Source organism: Engraulis encrasicolus, chromosome 9, assembly GCF_034702125.1.
Source record: "Engraulis encrasicolus isolate BLACKSEA-1 chromosome 9, IST_EnEncr_1.0, whole genome shotgun sequence".
Classification (NCBI taxonomy): Eukaryota; Metazoa; Chordata; class Actinopteri; order Clupeiformes; family Engraulidae; genus Engraulis; species Engraulis encrasicolus.
This window is the reverse complement of record NC_085865.1, coordinates 771,487-788,014: the sequence shown is the minus strand read 5'-3', so window position 1 is coordinate 788,014 and position 16,528 is coordinate 771,487. Positions and strand designations below refer to the sequence as shown.

At 48.5% G+C, this 16,528-nt stretch overlaps 1 protein-coding gene across 1 annotated transcript in view; it reads right to left on the bottom strand.

Moving 5' to 3' along the window:
* Positions 1–9,932, bottom strand: part of LOC134455338 (protein shisa-2) — a 25,467-nt gene extending 15,535 nt beyond the window's left edge. Inside the window, exon 1 of the mRNA XM_063206359.1 lies at positions 8,721–9,932. Within this exon, the coding sequence (XP_063062429.1) occupies positions 8,721–9,030 (310 nt within the window). The 5' untranslated portion in view covers positions 9,031–9,932. The remainder of the gene's footprint in view (positions 1–8,720) is intronic.
* Positions 9,933–16,528: the final 6,596 nt, after the last annotated feature.

The window sequence follows — 16,528 nt, the reverse complement described above, 5'->3', positions numbered from 1 at the left end:
AGAGAAAGTAAATCGAGAGAGAGAGAGAGAGAGAGAGAGAGAGAGAGAGAGAAGGAGGGGGGGGAGAGAGAGAAAGTAAATCGAGAGAGAGGGAGAGAGAAGGAGTGGGGGGGAGAGAGAAAGTATGAGAAATCGAGAGAGAGAGAGAGAGAGAGAGAGAGGGGGGGGGGGGGGGGGGGACATAAATCGAGAGAGAGAGAGAGAGAGAGAGAGAGAGAAAGTAAATCGAGATAGAGAGAGAGAGAGAGAGAGAGTGAGAGAGAAGGAGGGGGGGGAGAGAGAAAGTAAATCGAGAGAGAGGGAGAGAGAGAGGGAGAGAGAAGGAGTGGGGGGGAGAGAGAAATTATGAGAAATCGAGAGAGAGAGAGAGAGAGAGAGAGAGAGAAAGTAAATCGAGAGAGAGAGAGAGAGAGAGAGAGAGAGAGAAAGTAAATCGAGAGAGAGAGAGAGAGAGAGAGAGAGAGCATTGCTCTCCAAAGAAAGCCGCCCATACATAAGCCCCTAAACGTACTCGTGCACTCGGACCAACTCTGTAATGACGTTAGTTTTAGATCTCCCTCAGCAGACAGGAGGAGGTTACCAGAGGCCTGCTGACGGAGACAGTGCAGTGTAGTGCAGCATAGTGCAGTGCAGCATAGTGCTCTCCAGGCACATGAAAACATGTCTTAGACTTAGAGATTCACTTCTCCTGCAGGCCTACCGCACATCTGTCTTAAGCCTGGCAAAACCTACGCGACTATCGGCCCGATTCTCGGCTGAAAACCCCCCTTACGACAATCGCTGGAACGTTACCCCCCAGGACCATCGCAAGATAGAACTTTAGCAGAGTCGCCGATCGCAAATCGTAGAAATCGAACACTGTTTGATATTTGCGACTGGAAATAGAACGTCGGGCATTGTCTCGGTGGCTGCGATCAACGATAAGATTGACAGTTGCGATTCTCTTCTAGTGTGCGGTGCACCCCGACGTCAAAATCGGACACATAATCGCTAGTCGTGTAGTTTGAGACTGGCTTTAGACATTCCCGTAGTATTATCCTGCAGGCCTACCTCTGATGGGCCATGATACTCATATTAATATCACCCAGCCTGTAACTGGGCTACCACATGTCACAATGGTGACTGCCAGGGAAACTGAAACACACGCATGCACGCACACAAACACACACACGCACATGAATGCACAAGAATGCACACAAATGCATGCATGCATGCATGCACATGCACACACTCTCTCTCTCTCTCTTTTTCTCTCCAACTTTTTCTCTCTCTATCTCTCTTTTTCTTTCCAACTTTCTCTCTCTCACGCTCTCTCTCTCTCTCTCGCTCTCTCTCTCTCTCACACACACACACACACACACACACACACACACACACACACACACACACACACACACACACACACACACACACACACACACACACAGCTGCCACTGTACAACCCAGTTAACTACTGAATTATAAGCTAAGCTGAGCGTGAGCAAAAAGGGGGGAGAGGAGAGGAGGCATGTATGTTGTTATATGTGAACACATATGGGCACCTAGAAACGGTTACTGCTGACAGAGGAAAACCGTACTCTAGCAGACAGAGGAGAACCATACTCTAGCAGGCCTGACTCCTGACCCCCAGTGGGAGACAGGAGGGGTGGGGGTGGGGGGGGGGGACTGGGGGGAACTGGGGAGACGGGAGGGGGGGGGGGGCTGGGGGGAACTGGGGAGAGGGAGGATGAGGGGAGCCAGGGGCACGGAGGGAGGGAGCGGGTGGGGGGGGGCTAGGAGGATGAGAGGGGGGCGGGGGTAGTAGGGTAGGAGGGGACGGAGGGAGGGGGAATTTTTTGGCGGGGGAGGCGGAGGGAAGGAGGATGAGAGGAGCAGGCGAGGCGAGGCGAGGTGAGGCGGGAGCATTGCAGTACAGAGTCAGAGATGCTTTAAGTATATAGAGATATGCCAATGTAATAGTTTGCTATGGGCACCTAACATGACCAGGTTCCGGTCTGCCTAAAGGGGTGTGTCATAATACTCCTAGCATTGAATAGAACAGTCCTTAGGTCTGCCTAGGTCTGCCTAAAGGGGGATTTCCCCCCTACCCCTTGCAATAATAGAACCTGGAAACAATGGGCCAATGGAACCTCTCTCTCTCTACTCTCTCTGGTAGAGTGGCGGGCGGCCCGTCAGCATTGGGTCCTTCTGGCATCCTCTCTCCCCCTCCCCTCCTCCTATCTGTCCTCCATCCTCTCTCCCCCTCCTCTCTCCCCCTCCCCTCCTCCCCTCCTCCCCTCCTCCCCCTCCCCTCCTCCCTCTCCCCTCTCTCCCCCTCCCCTCCTCCTATCTGTCCTCCATCCTCTCTCCCCTCCCCTCTCCCCCTCCCCTCCTCCCCTCCTCCCCTCCTCCCCCTCCCCTCCTCCCTCTCCCCTCTCTCCCCCTCCCCTCCTCCTCTGTGTTCTCCATTCAGGCGTTTCTCCTCTCCTCCTCTGTGTTCTCCATTCAGGCGTTTCTCTTCTCATTATTCGTGGCGGAACAATGAGGAACCTGTTGGACAGGCGCTGAGCAGGGAGCAGTTTACAGCACCCGCCGGGACAACACACACACACACACACACACACACACACACACACTCCTACGGACCGAGCGGGACAACACACACACACACTCCTTACAGCACCCGCCGGGACAACACACACACACACACACACACACACACACACACACACTCCTACGGACCGAGCGGGACAATACATTATTACTGCCTGTAACTGTAATCCAGAGAGAGAGAGAGAGAGGGGGGGGGGGAGAGAGGTAGAGAGAAGGAGAGAGAGGTAGGGAGGTAGAGAGAGAGAGGGAGAGAGAGGGAGGTAGAGAGAAGGAGAGAGAAGGGAGGGAGAGAGAGAGAGAATGAGAGAGTGAGAGAGGAAGGGAGGTAGAGAGAGAGAGGGAGGTAGAGAGAAGGAGAGAGAAGAAGGGAGGGAGGGAGAGAGATAGAGAGAGAGAGAGAGAAAGAGAGAGAGAGAGAGTGAGGGAGGAAGAGAGAGAGAGAGGGAGGGAGGAAGGGAGGTAGAGAGAGAGAGGGAGGGAGGTAGAGAGAAGGAGAGAGAAGAAGGGAGGGAGAGAGAAGAAGGGAGGGAGAGAGAGAGAGAGAGAGAGAGAGAGAGAGAGAGAGAGAGAGAGAGAGAGAGAGAGAGAGAGAGAGAGAGAGAGAGAGAGAGAGAGAGAGAGAGAGAGAGAGAGAGAGAGAGAGAGAGAGAGAGAGAGAGAAAGAGAGAAAGAGAGAGAGAAAGAGAGAGAGAGGGAGGTAGGAGGTAGAGGGTTGATGATGACGCATTCTCCCAGATGCAGGACTGGCTGGCTGGAGTAACGCTGACAACAGAGTGGGCCAGCAGCCAGCCAGCAGCCAGCCAGCAGAGTACAGTACGGAGCCAGCAGCCAGCCAGCAGCCAGCCAGCAGCCAGCCAGCAGAGTACAGTATGGAGCCAGCAGCCAGCCAGCAGCCAGCCAGCAGAGTACAGTACGGAGCCAGCAGCCAGCCAGCAGCCAGCCAGCAGCCAGCCAGCAGAGTACAGTACGGAGCCAGCAGCCAGCCAGCAGAGTACAGTATGGAGCCAGCAGCCAGCCAGCAGCCAGCCAGCAGAGTACAGTACGGAGCCAGCAGTCAGCCAGCAGCCAGCCAGCAGTCAGCCAGCAGAGTACAGTACGGAGCCAGCAGCCAGCAGCCAGCCAGCAGAGTACAGTACGGAGCCAGCAGCCAGCCAGCAGCCAGCCAGCAGAGTACAGTACGGAGCCAGCAGCCAGCCAGCAGCCAGCCAGCAGAGTACAGTACGGAGCCAGCAGCCAGCCAGCAGCCAGCCAGCAGAGTACAGTACACAGCCTGGAGGATGCTGAGTAGCCCCCACTGGTCATGAGCTGAGTAAGACACCATATGCAATAAGGTCACATGACACCACATCAGGTGTATAAGACACCATATGCAATAAGGTCACATGACATACCACATCAGGTGTATAAGACACCATATGCAATAAGGTCACATTATAAGACACCATATGCAATAAGGTCACATGACACCACATCAGGTGTGGAGATCAAGATGGGCCCAGACGTGACTCTAACAGCTGGGCACTGGAGACCCGGGTTTGATTCCGACCCAGGTCCTCTGCCAATCCTCCCCCGTCTCTCTCCCCCACCCAGGTCCTCTGCTGATCCTTCCCCGTCTCTCTCTCCCACCCAGGTCCTCTGCCAATCCTCCCCCGTCTCTCTCTCCCACTCACTTCCTGTCCTACTCTTCACTGTCCTGTCTAAATAAAAGATGACCACCCCAAAAAATAAATATATTTTAAAAGTTTGGTGGATGGATGGATGGATGGATGGATGGATGGATGGATGGATGGACGGATGGATGGATGGATGTTTTTGTGTATTTGTGGCGCTGTTCTTTTAGATTTCACAGCAGCTTTTGATGTAATTGACCATGGCTTGCTTCTTTCTAAATTACAATGTTATGGTTTCAAACCATCAGCAATTCACTGGGTAAAAAGCTATCTGACCAAAAGGTCTCAGAGAGTCTACTTTAATGGTTGTTTTTCTGATGGAGTAGAGGTTGAATGCGGGGTACCTCAAGGAAGTTGTTTGGGACCGTTAATGTTTTCCATCTTCACTAATGAACTTCCATTTGATATGAAAGATGCAAAGGTTGCAATGTAGTATGCAGATGATATAACCGTGTATGCTTCTGCCAAGTCCACATCAGATCTAACAGAGGCATTAAATGATGTGCTACAAAAAGTGGAAGCTTGGGTGAAACAGAACAAACTTGTCCTAAATATAGCTAAAACAAAAAGCATTTAATTTGGATCTAATTATTCTTTAAAAAATGACCCAGTGATTCAGCTCTCTATAAACAAAATATCTATTGAACAAGTAAAGGAAACAAAACTACTGGGTGTAATTTTTGACAGTAGATTGACATGTTCAAAACAAATAGATAAAATAGTGAATAAAATGAGTTGTGCCCTGGCATTGGTTAGAAGATGTAGGAATGCTATCACACAAGAATTAATGAAAAGTGTAATAAGTGCCTTGGTTCTGAGTCAGATGGAGTATTGTAACATAATATGGTCTAATGCGTGTAGAACACATCTAGCCAAACTTCAGGTAGTGCAAAACAAGGCAGCAAGACTAATTCTCCAATGCTCACAATATACCAGCATTACACATATACACTCTTCTTTACACTGGCTAAAAGTTGAGGATAAATTAATGGCCTCTTTATTGACCTCAACATGGGCAATATTAAATAATAAACCCCCTCTGAAACAATATAGCAGATTCTGTAAAATGTCTAACTGCCATATTTATAATACAAGGTCTTCAACGACAGGGACATTTGTAGTACCCCGTGCAAATACCAATGCCCAACAACAACATCAGGATACAGAGCGATCACTGCATGGAACAGTATGCCAACCTTTATCACACAAATTAGTTCTAAAGCCAGTTTTAAAAAACAGGTCAAGATATTTTTAGGAAAGAGTTATTTTTAAAAAGGGTAGATGTTTATATTGATACATTTATATTTATTAGCAGGCTGTATTAAAGTGTGTAATTTGAATGTATGTTGCTTATAGCCTATTGTAATTGTAATATGTTATTGTATTGTTTTTTGTATGATTTCCAGATGTAATTTTGAATAATACTATGATGAACTGATCTTATTGAAGATAAGAACCCCAGGAAGAATAGCTGTGGCATTGCCACATCTAATGGGGATCCAACAAATAAACTAAATAAACTATGGATGGATGGATGGATGTTATGGATGGATGGATGGATGTTATGGATGGATGTTATGGATGGATGGATGGATGTTATGGATGGATGGATGGATGGATGGATGTATGGATGGATGGATGGATGGATGGATGGATGGATGGATGGATGGATGGATGGATGGATGGATGGATGGACGGATGGATGGATGGATGGACGGGGCGCAGGGTGTATCAGCAGGCAACTGGGGTCAGGTGAGATACTTGAGTGTCTACTGTCTAATCGCAAGTCATGCAGTTTGTCATTGGCTTCTGCATGTAACGGAGGCCAACTAAGTGTGGCGTGGAACGTAAACCTCCCTCCCGAAGCCTCTAGAGTGCGGTAGTGTTGGGCTATCAGACCGGCCTTTTAGCTCAGTGGGCTCGTACTGTGACTCCCAGTGCAGAACCGATGCGTTGACGAGGTGGCGAGTTCGCGACCCCGAGGGGGACGGACTGCGCGGGAACACTTCTGTTACACACACACACACACACACACACACACACACACACACACACACACACACACACACACACACACACACACACACACACACACACAGGGCTGTTGACAGCTTTGTTCAGGCCCGGGACAAAGTCAATATATTACATACAATGTAATGAGGACCCAACATGCACACAAAAACAGACAGTACACTACTGACACGAAGTAGTACACAGACAGATACACTTGGAGACTGGGAGAGGGAGAAAGATGGAAGGGGGCGTGAGAAAGAACCAGAGGCAAAACATCATATTGATGCACATTCACTCTCATATTTCTGTCCCACCTCATCTCCAGACACAAATCTTTAGCAATCTCTGTCACATGGACCGAGTAAAAAACGAAAAAGCTCTACTTTTCCAATTGTGTCACATGACCTAAACAGCGTGCTTTAAAAGCAGGAATACGGCTAATTTGTGTGATAATTAGCTGCGTGCTCTGGCTTGGATATGCACCCGATGGCCTTAAAAGGTGCTCTTTCCCACATTCTAACATTAGCCAACACCTGTTGCATTCTTCAACAGACAGGACAGGCCACCCCGCATACAAAAGCCAGGCGCCCTGACAGACAATGCGCGCACAGCTGGCCTGCAACCTTTCAACACGTCCTTGACAGCACAGGACTTTCCATAGAGCTTCACTCACTGAACGGCCATTTTTGAAGAGCGCAAATGTCCAAAGGGACATTCTGATATACTGGACTGCCATTTAAAAAGGATTGACTCGTATGAAGGCATTCTTGATGATATTTTGATGAATGATATCCCTGTCCAGAATTTACACCTGCACATTTACGCACGCCGTTCCCAATTCCAAATCAACGTGTCAGCTCAGTTGAAGGACATTTTGTTAATGGATACGGCCAGTGAGTGGGTGAACTGGCGCTTTCCAGTCTTTTACTCAGCTTGTAAATGAAGGAGCTACTACTACGTCTTTTAGTCAGCTTGTAAATGAAGGAGCTACTACTACGTCTTTTAGTCAGCTTGTAAATGAAGGAGATACTACTACGTCTTTTAGTCAGCTTGTAAATGAAGGAGCTACTACTACGTCTTTTAGTCAGCTTGTAAATGAAGGAGCTACTACTACGTCTTTTAGTCAGCTTGTAAATGAAGGAGCTACTACTACGTCTTTTAGTCAGCTTGTAAATGAAGGAGCTACTACTACGTCTTTTACTCAGCTTGTAAATGAAGGAGCTACTACTACGTCTTTTAGTCAGCTTGTAAATGAAGGAGCTACTACTACGTCTTTTACTCAGCAGCTTGTAAATGAAGGAGCTACTACTACGTCTTTTAGTCAGCTTGTAAATGAAGGAGCTACTACTACGTCTTTTAGTCAGCTTGTAAATGAAGGAGCTACTACTACGTCTTTTAGTCAGCTTGTAAATGAAGGAGCTACTACTACGTCTTTTAGTCAGCTTGTAAATGAAGGAGCTACTACTACGTCTTTTAGTCAGCTTGTAAATGAAGGAGCTACTACTACGTCTTTTACTCAGCTTGTAAATGAAGGAGCTACTACTACGTCTTTTAGTCAGCTTGTAAATGAAGGAGCTACTACTACGTCTTTTAGTCAGCTTGTAAATGAAGGAGCTACTACTACGTGCCAACAATACACCTGGGACTGAGGGTCATGCTTGAGAAGAACTTGAATGAGAAGGCTGCTTATTCGCGCGCCACGCACGTCTCCTCAATGACACATAACACAATTCGTTGAATCCGGCTGCTGTCTTTCTCTTTTCTGTCGAAACGAAACGGGGATCCGGTCAAGTCCAAACTTGATCCTCGTTGGGAACCAACCGTGCGATTCCAGCTCCGGTGAGCACTGAGCAGCAGTCCTTGTGGCGCGCGCGCGCGTGTGTTGCTGCTAGAACAAACACGGCTATTTATAAACCGCCCGTGAGCACAATTTGCCATTTGTGAGCGGCTGTCCAGTTAGCTTCCCAACGTGTCTACCCTTTTTTTACCCCAGCTGCCGTTGCCTACAGACGGTTGACATATTAAACCTTTTCTGTAAGCTACCGACCGAATACCTGCTGTTTTTAACTTACCTCAGTCGTAACCTACATGTTTTGGCCTATAATGTAATTTATACCCGGGCTTGCCAGGGGGCATAGCAATACAACCCCTCCTTTACAGAAAAAACAAGGTTAGGATATACACAACTTTGTTATGAGAGTACGGCTTCCCTATCCAGAAGTTATTGAGTTATCCCATTAGAGAAAATCAGGCCAGTATGAAATTGAATTAAGCAATGATGACAAGATTATCTGGCATGGCCAAAACAGTATAGTGTGTGCGGCTGCGGTCGGTGGTTTGAATGGCAACATCCGCACTGTTGAAAGAGATATCATGTATAGACCAGTGCTCTAGAAGGTATATATTACCCATTAGCAACCCCCCCCCCTCTCTCTGTCTATTTACCTGCTCCGGTGTCTTTGTCCTCCTTGTGGCCGGGGCTGCTTGGGTCCTGGGCTTGCTTATCATTATCACATGTCCCCTGGTCTAGTCGGGCTTCAGTGCTGGAACAGCAGTACCGGAGTTCGCATTTCCCGCAGCATATGATGGCGTCCTCCTGGTCAAACTTCTCTGGACACCCGAAGCCATCTCTCCAGGTGCCCTCCACGGTCTGCCAGCCGTGACAATACTCCCCACTTGCCTTCACATCATGGATAATAGTCACCAGCAGGATAACCACCATAGCCAGAGACATCGGGGAACTTCCACTACGCATCACTGCGCCAGAGTCGCGGCTTGACGCTAAGTAACGAAAAGACTCTCAGCACTTAGGTGCCACTTGGTAAATCGAATGATGTGGCGAATTAATGGGACGTGAGGAGAAAAGGGCACAAAATAAAACCAAATAAATGACTTTGAAACTCTCATTGGACAGCTGAATTCCAGAGGTAACTCAATAGATCCTGAAGGCAGTGCGTAAAAAAAAACTTCCGACAAAAATATCCAGTGTTGCCCCTTTGATCACTCTGAAGGTACTTCATGTAAAAGTGGCTGAAAGGCGTAGCGGGCTCCACGCTGAGATCGCGTTCCCATCAAATCAAATCTTTCTCTCGGCCACTGTCCTTCAATTAGGAAGTTCCGAGACCTCCAGTGTACTTCACAACATCAATCCAATCCGAACGGATCTCCACTGCCGTGTAAGCGAGGCTGTGCATGTTCACGTCTCCAGCAAATACACTTCTCATATGACCTCCCCTGAGATGCAGCCAGAGCAGCACTGTTTTTACATGTAATCCACACGCTCTATAGATATTTTCTCACGGAATTATTTCTGTTCCGTCGAACAACAGAGAAAGTTGTTCTTAATCCATGTCAGGCGATGCCGCCTCTGTAGGAAGTTAGTGACGGTTAGCCCCGAGCGTAAAGTTTGGCAAGGCATCCCAGCGCAGTCCTCCCAGCAGCAGTGAAACTTTCAGCGATGTCTGTCTATGCATTGGAACTTCATTGGCGGTGCGCCACTTGCATCAGACTTGGCAGGGATGACTGAGTGCAATGTGGACATGGTTCTCCCATACAACGAGAGGTACTGGTCACGCTATGCGCCTGCGTAGACCTAACCAGATCCGCACAGTTTTTTTTTCTCAAGCCTTGCGCCTGGTGGCTAGCGCTGACAAGTGGAGCTGTCTAGTTGAGCTGTCCCACGGTGCGGTGCCCCTCCGTACTCTATAGGGGAGCCCCCGTGTGGTGGGAAAGGAGCGGTGCGGTGCCCCGTGTGGTGAGACAGGAGCGGTGCCCCGTGTGGTGAGACAGGAGAGGTGCCCCGTGTGGTGAGACAGGTGCGGTGCCCCGTGTGGTGAGACAGGAGAGGTGCCCCGTGTGGTGAGACAGGAGAGGTGCCCCGTGTGGTGAGACAGGAGAGGTGCCCCGTGTGGTGAGACAGGAGCGGTGCCCCGTGTGGTGAGACAGGAGCGGTGCCCCGTGTGGTGAGACAGGAGAGGTGCGGTGCGGTGCCCCGTGTGGTGAGACAGGAGAGGTGCCCCGTGTGGTGAGACAGGAGAGGTGCCCCGTGTGGTGAGACAGGAGAGGTGCGGTGCCCCGTGTGGTGAGACAGGAGAGGTGCCCCGTGTGGTGAGACAGGAGAGGTGCGGTGCCCCGTGTGGTGAGACAGGAGAGGTGCGGTGCCCCGTGTGGTGAGACAGGAGAGGTGCCCCGTGTGGTGAGACAGGAGAGGTGCCCCGTGTGGTGAGACAGGAGAGGTGCCCCGTGTGGTGAGACAGGAGAGGTGAGGTGCCCCGTGTGGTGAGACAGGAGCGGTGCGGTGCCCCGTGTGGTGAGACAGGAGCGGTGCGGTGCCCCGTGTGGTGAGACAGGAGAGGTGAGGTGCCCCGTGTGGTGAGACAGGAGCGGTGCCCCGTGTGGTGAGACAGGAGCGGTGCGGTGCGGTGCCCCGTGTGGTGAGACAGGAGCGGTGCCCCGTGTGGTGAGACAGGAGAGGTGCCCCGTGTGGTGAGACAGGAGAGGTGAGGTGCCCACGGAGCCCATTACACACGATGAACAAGCAGCAGTCGTGCTGCAGCTGCACATCATAATTCCTGTTATCCTCTGCGTGCAATATGAGAATATTGACTCCAATTGGATTCAGTTATACCAAACAACAACTCTAATAGCAGTGAATAAAACATAGCCCAGCCCCAGCTCAATTCAAATCGGAAGGTTGCATATTCTTCATGATGCTGTATTCACAATGCATTTGACAACTGACCGTTTCATATGATTTTTTTTTGTGATGATGGCTAAACCAATTTTTTTTTTACAATTCATTTTGAATGAGGAATTTACAGGTATTCATGAATCGGCCCATGTAATCGTAACAATAATATGCCTAAACTTCAACTAAAGGGGTGGAAGTTAGGCCTACTTTTTCAATGGTAAGATTCTTAAAACTTGTTTCAGTTTAGCAAGAGTCAAGAAATTATGCTGTAGGCCTAAATGTCAAATTAGTAGACTTTCTATGCACTAAAAATACAGACCGCAAACATATTGGTAACAGGGCTGCCTCACCTCTAAATCAGGTGTGGGGAACCTTTTTCATTCGAGGGGCCAATTCAAATTTATCCAAGGGGCGTAAAAGTTCTCCGAGGGCCGTATATGAACACAAACCACTATTTCCCCCTGCACTTTTAGGCTTACATTGAAGGTAGCCACCTTAAAACAGACCTCACCTTCTCTATGTCCCCTGAATATCAGTTAATTGTATTGCAAATGTATTTTCTAAGATTCCGTTACAAAATATGTCATATTTCATGAGAAGCTACATAATATTAAAATGATATCGGGGGCCGGATAAACGGCTTCGAAACATAGGTTCCCCACCCCTGCGGCCCTCGAGACATAGGTTCCCCACCCCTGCGGCCCTCGAGACATAGGTTCCCCACCCCTGGCCCTCGAGACATAGGTTCCCTACCCCTGGCCCTCAAGACATAGGTTCCCTACCCCTGGCCCTCAAGACATAGGTTCCCCACCCCTGGCCCTCGAGACATAGGTTCCCCACCCTTGCGGCCCTCAAGACATAGGTTCCCCACCCCTGCGGCCCTCAAGACATAGGTTCCCCACCCCTGGCCCTCGAGACATAGGTTCCCCACCCCTGCGGCCCTCGAGACATAGGTTCCCCACCCCTGCGGCCCTCGAGACATAGGTTCCCCACCCCTGGCCCTCGAGACATAGGTTCCCCACCCCTGTCCCTCGAGACATAGGTTCCCCACCCCTGGCCCTCGAGACATAGGTTCCCCACCCCTGGCCCTCGAGACATAGGTTCCCCACCCCTGGCCCTCGAGACATAGGTTCCCCACCCCTGGCCCTCGAGACATAGGTTCCCGACCCCTGGCCGTCGAGACATAGGTTCCCGACCCCTGGCCCTCGAGACATAGGTTCCCCACCCCTGGCCCTCGAGACATAGGTTCCCCACCCCTGGCCCTCGAGACATAGGTTCCCCACCCCTGGCCTTCGAGACATAGGTTCCCCACCCCTGGGGCCCTCGAGACATAGGTTCCCCACCCCTGGCCCTCGAGACATAGGTTCCCCACCCCTGGCCCTCGAGACATAGGTTCCCCAGCCCTGCTCTAAATGATATACATCAGGGGTGTCAAACTCAAATTCAAAGTGGGCCAAAATCAAATTCTGGAATGAAGTCGCGGGCCGAATTCAATATTTAAAATACACTGAAATTGTGAATACAGTAGACGTAAAGCTAGGCAAATAACATTTTCCCATCATATATTCTCAAACTATACTACTATGTGCTAGAAAGGGCCTACACACTAATCTGGACCGACCTTCCTGTGATGCACACAGTTTTGCCTTTAAGTCATATTTTCTATATATTAACGGTGTACAGTATGTGGGCTAACTGTAAAACATTTGAAATGATCTCGCTGGCCAAATAAAATTACTCCTCGGGCCAAATTTGGGCCCCGGACCTGAGTTTGACATCCCTGATCTACATGGTGAAGGTACACCTCTTAAGTGTGCTTGTAAATCTACTGGCAATAAACTTACATGCAATATGAGCTGATTGATGACCCCTTTTCGTAATGGAAACATCACCTCAGAACAGCATTACAACCTCAGTACAGCATAATAATATAGGATACCGAACGTAGAGTAGAGTAGAGTAGAGTAGAGTAGAGTAGAGTAGAGTAGAATAGAGTAGAGTAGAGTAGAGTAGAGTAGAGTAGAGTAGAGTAGAGTAGAGTAGAGTAGAGTAGAGTAGAGTAGAGTAGAATAGAGTAGAGTAGAGTAGAGTAGAGTAGAGTAGAGCATCTTTTATTACTCCCTGAGGGGAAACGACAGTGTCCAATAGTATACACGTGTAGGCCTACATAAATACAGAATACACATAACAAGACATACGCATATAATTACACATATATTAACCATATATAGCTCACTCTTACATTCACTCAGCCAAAGGCAGATCTCAACCTGTCTTTCTCTCTCTCTCTCTCTCTCTCTCTCTCTCTCTCTCTCTCTCTCTCTCTCTCTCTCTCTCTCTCTCTCTCTCTCTCTCCCTCTGTCACACACACACACACACACACACACACACACACACACACACACACACACACACACACACACACACACACACACACACACACACAGACAGGTGGGCCTCATCAAAGACAACACACACTCACACAGGTGCGTTTGGTGGCAAGAATTATAACAGCAAATTATCACGTGTGCCTTAGCCAAGTGGCACAGAGCAGCCAAAAAACTCAAAGTGCCGGTGTCCAAAACAAGTGTCCAGGAGTGTCCAAAGCAAGTGTCCAGGAGTGTCCAAATTAAGTGTCCAGGAGTGTCCAAAACAAGTGTCCAGGAGTGTCCAAATTAAGTGTCCAGGAGTGTCCAAAACAAGTGTCCAGGAGTGTCCAAAGCAAGTGTCCAGGAGTGTCCAAAACAAGTGTCCAGGAGTGTCCAAAACAAGTGTCCAGGAGTGTCCACAAGTGTCCACGAGTGTCCACAAGTGTCCACGAGTGTCCACAAGTGTCCACGAGTGTCCACAAGTGTCCACGAGTGTCCACAAGTGTCCAGGAGTGTCCAAAACAAGTGTCCAGGAGTGTCCAAAACAAGTGTCCAGGAGTGTCCAAAACAAGTGTCCAGGAGTGTCCAAAACAAGTGTCCAGGAGTGTCCAAAACAAGTGTCCAGGAGTGTACGCTCATAGAGTGCACATACCACACAGCATGACTGCAGGAGGGGGCACTCCTTTAAAGGGACACTGTGTGAGATTTGTATTTGTTTATTTCCAGAATTTTCGGTGCCCATTCACCAATGTTACCTTTTTCATGAATACTTACCACCAGCATCAAATTCTAAGTATTCATTATGACTGGAAAAATTGCACTTTTCATACATGAAAAGGGGGATCTTCTCCCTGGTCCGCCATTTTGAATTTCCAAAAATAGCAATTTTTAGCTGCGAAAATGACTGTACTTGGACCACACTAGAAAATATTTGTTTATTACTTAGTAAACTTCCATACAAAGATCAAATTTGGCAATAGGCAGCCTAGTTTCAATAAGCAGCATCGTTGCAGTACCTTTTTTGACCATTTCCTGCACAGTGTCCCTTTAACTTCTTCAGTTAACTCCTTAAGGTTGACCATTCCTCTGTTCCTTCAGCCATTCGTTTAGTCTGTTGATGCTTCCAGTTACAAGCCAGCAGTGACCGCTTAATCGTATGGGTCTAATGGCCCATCAAATTCAATAATACTGTAGGCCTACATGTGAACTTGGAGGTGAAATCTGCACTGGCAGAGTCAGAGAATGACTGGAAGTGCATGAGAAAGGTAAAACTCAATTGTTTAACTCAGGGGGTCAGGATTTGTCTGATTAGCTTCGCCGTTTAGCAAGGCACTTCCTCGTCGCAATTCCGCCGCTACTTCGCTCAAAGAGGGTGGACGCGATTGGTGGGTGCGCGATTTTGGTGTTGGGCACACATACCTATACAGGTATGTGATTGGGCACCTCCATGCATCCAATGCCCGTCTTCCTTATATCTTTCTGGTCAATCGTAAGTCAGTCATTAACGTGGCACGTAATTGGCTGAGTAAACTGACGGTGGAAACGACTCCATCTTTGAAGCTCAAATCAATTTTGGCTGAATTCACAAGCCTAGCATTTCCCATTGAAATGACTGGAGGCGGGACTTATTCACTCTCTCCAGTTCTTATACCTCCATGATTGAGAAGGATGCACCTGAAAGGGGGAAGTAGTCATTTGCAATTGGGGGGCAGTAGTCTATTTAATTTTGTTACACTAAGGGGGACGTTGGCAGGCTCATGATGAGGTCAAGGGGGCATTGGCAGGCTTATGAAGAGGTCAAGGGGGCATATGAAGAGGGCAATGGGGCATATGTTCAAAAAAAGGCTGAGAACCACTGGTGTACCAGTAGCAGATCCCCTAAGTCAGAGGTTTTCAAAGTGGGGGCCGGGGACCCCTGGGGGGGCCATGAGGGGGTGCTAGGGGGGCCGCGCCGCGGCAGGTTAGCAGGAAAAGCATAGCATAACAAATTAAACCTTTCAATGAGTTAAATAACTTATGCACACCAAAATAAACCAAAAATATGCTCAACAAATTATTGCATCTCTGAACATTACACTGAATAACAGACCTAAAGTAATGGTTTTGAAAGGGTATGCACAAAAATAGTGTGGCACTACCCATGTAAGGGGGCACTTGGCCGGAATATACCGGCATATTTGCCATGGTAAAGTGTGGGCACCCCTGCCCTAAGTATTCCGGAACCCCTTCCCTAAGGATTCCGGAACCCCTGCCCTAAGGATTCCATCTGCTACATGCATGCAACTTGTTGATCTAGAAACCAACTCCCTAACCATTAGCTTCATTACATTACATTACATTACATTACATTACATTACATTACATTGCATTGCATTTGGCAGACTCTTTATCACCAAAACGACTTACAAAAGAGGACATAATCAAGCCAACATCACAAGCAAATACAAAGTGCACAGGAAATATACAGAACAACAGTTGCAAAGAGGGTTTAGTATTTTTTTAAGAGTAAATAAAGAGTAAACAACAAGTAAACACACACACACACACACACACACACACACACACACACACACACACACACACACACACACACACACACACACACACACACACACACACACACACACACACACACACACACACACACACACACACACACACAAACTGAACTTCACATGTGGTATCCCTTAGTAGTCTAATCATATGCAAACACTAAACTCTTAAGATACGGTCCCTTACAGTGCCCCACTGCTGACACAGGGGGCATGAGGATACATAGGCCTACAATAAGCACAAATCAGTAGGCAGAACAGGATACCCCAGAATATGATGCATTGCCACAAACACGTATTGAGCACATCATCACAAAACATATGGGTGCCAGTTATTGTGCCTCATTAAACTACAGATTTAGACAATATTATGAAATACAATACTGATAGCACTTCCAATGCCCTGTGTCTGTGCCAGGCTCTTAGAATCGTTCTCTAACTCCAACTTTATCTGGACCCTATTTGGATATTTATTATTATTTATGTATTTTTATTTATTTGGGTGGGGGGGGGGGGGGGCATTTAAGCTTTTATTTTGGTGACACAACAAGTTAGAGGGTTTCAAAAAGCAAGTGAGGAAAGAGAGATGGGGAAGTGCCCGGGCCAGACTCGAATGCCCCGGGCCAGACTCGAATGCCCCGG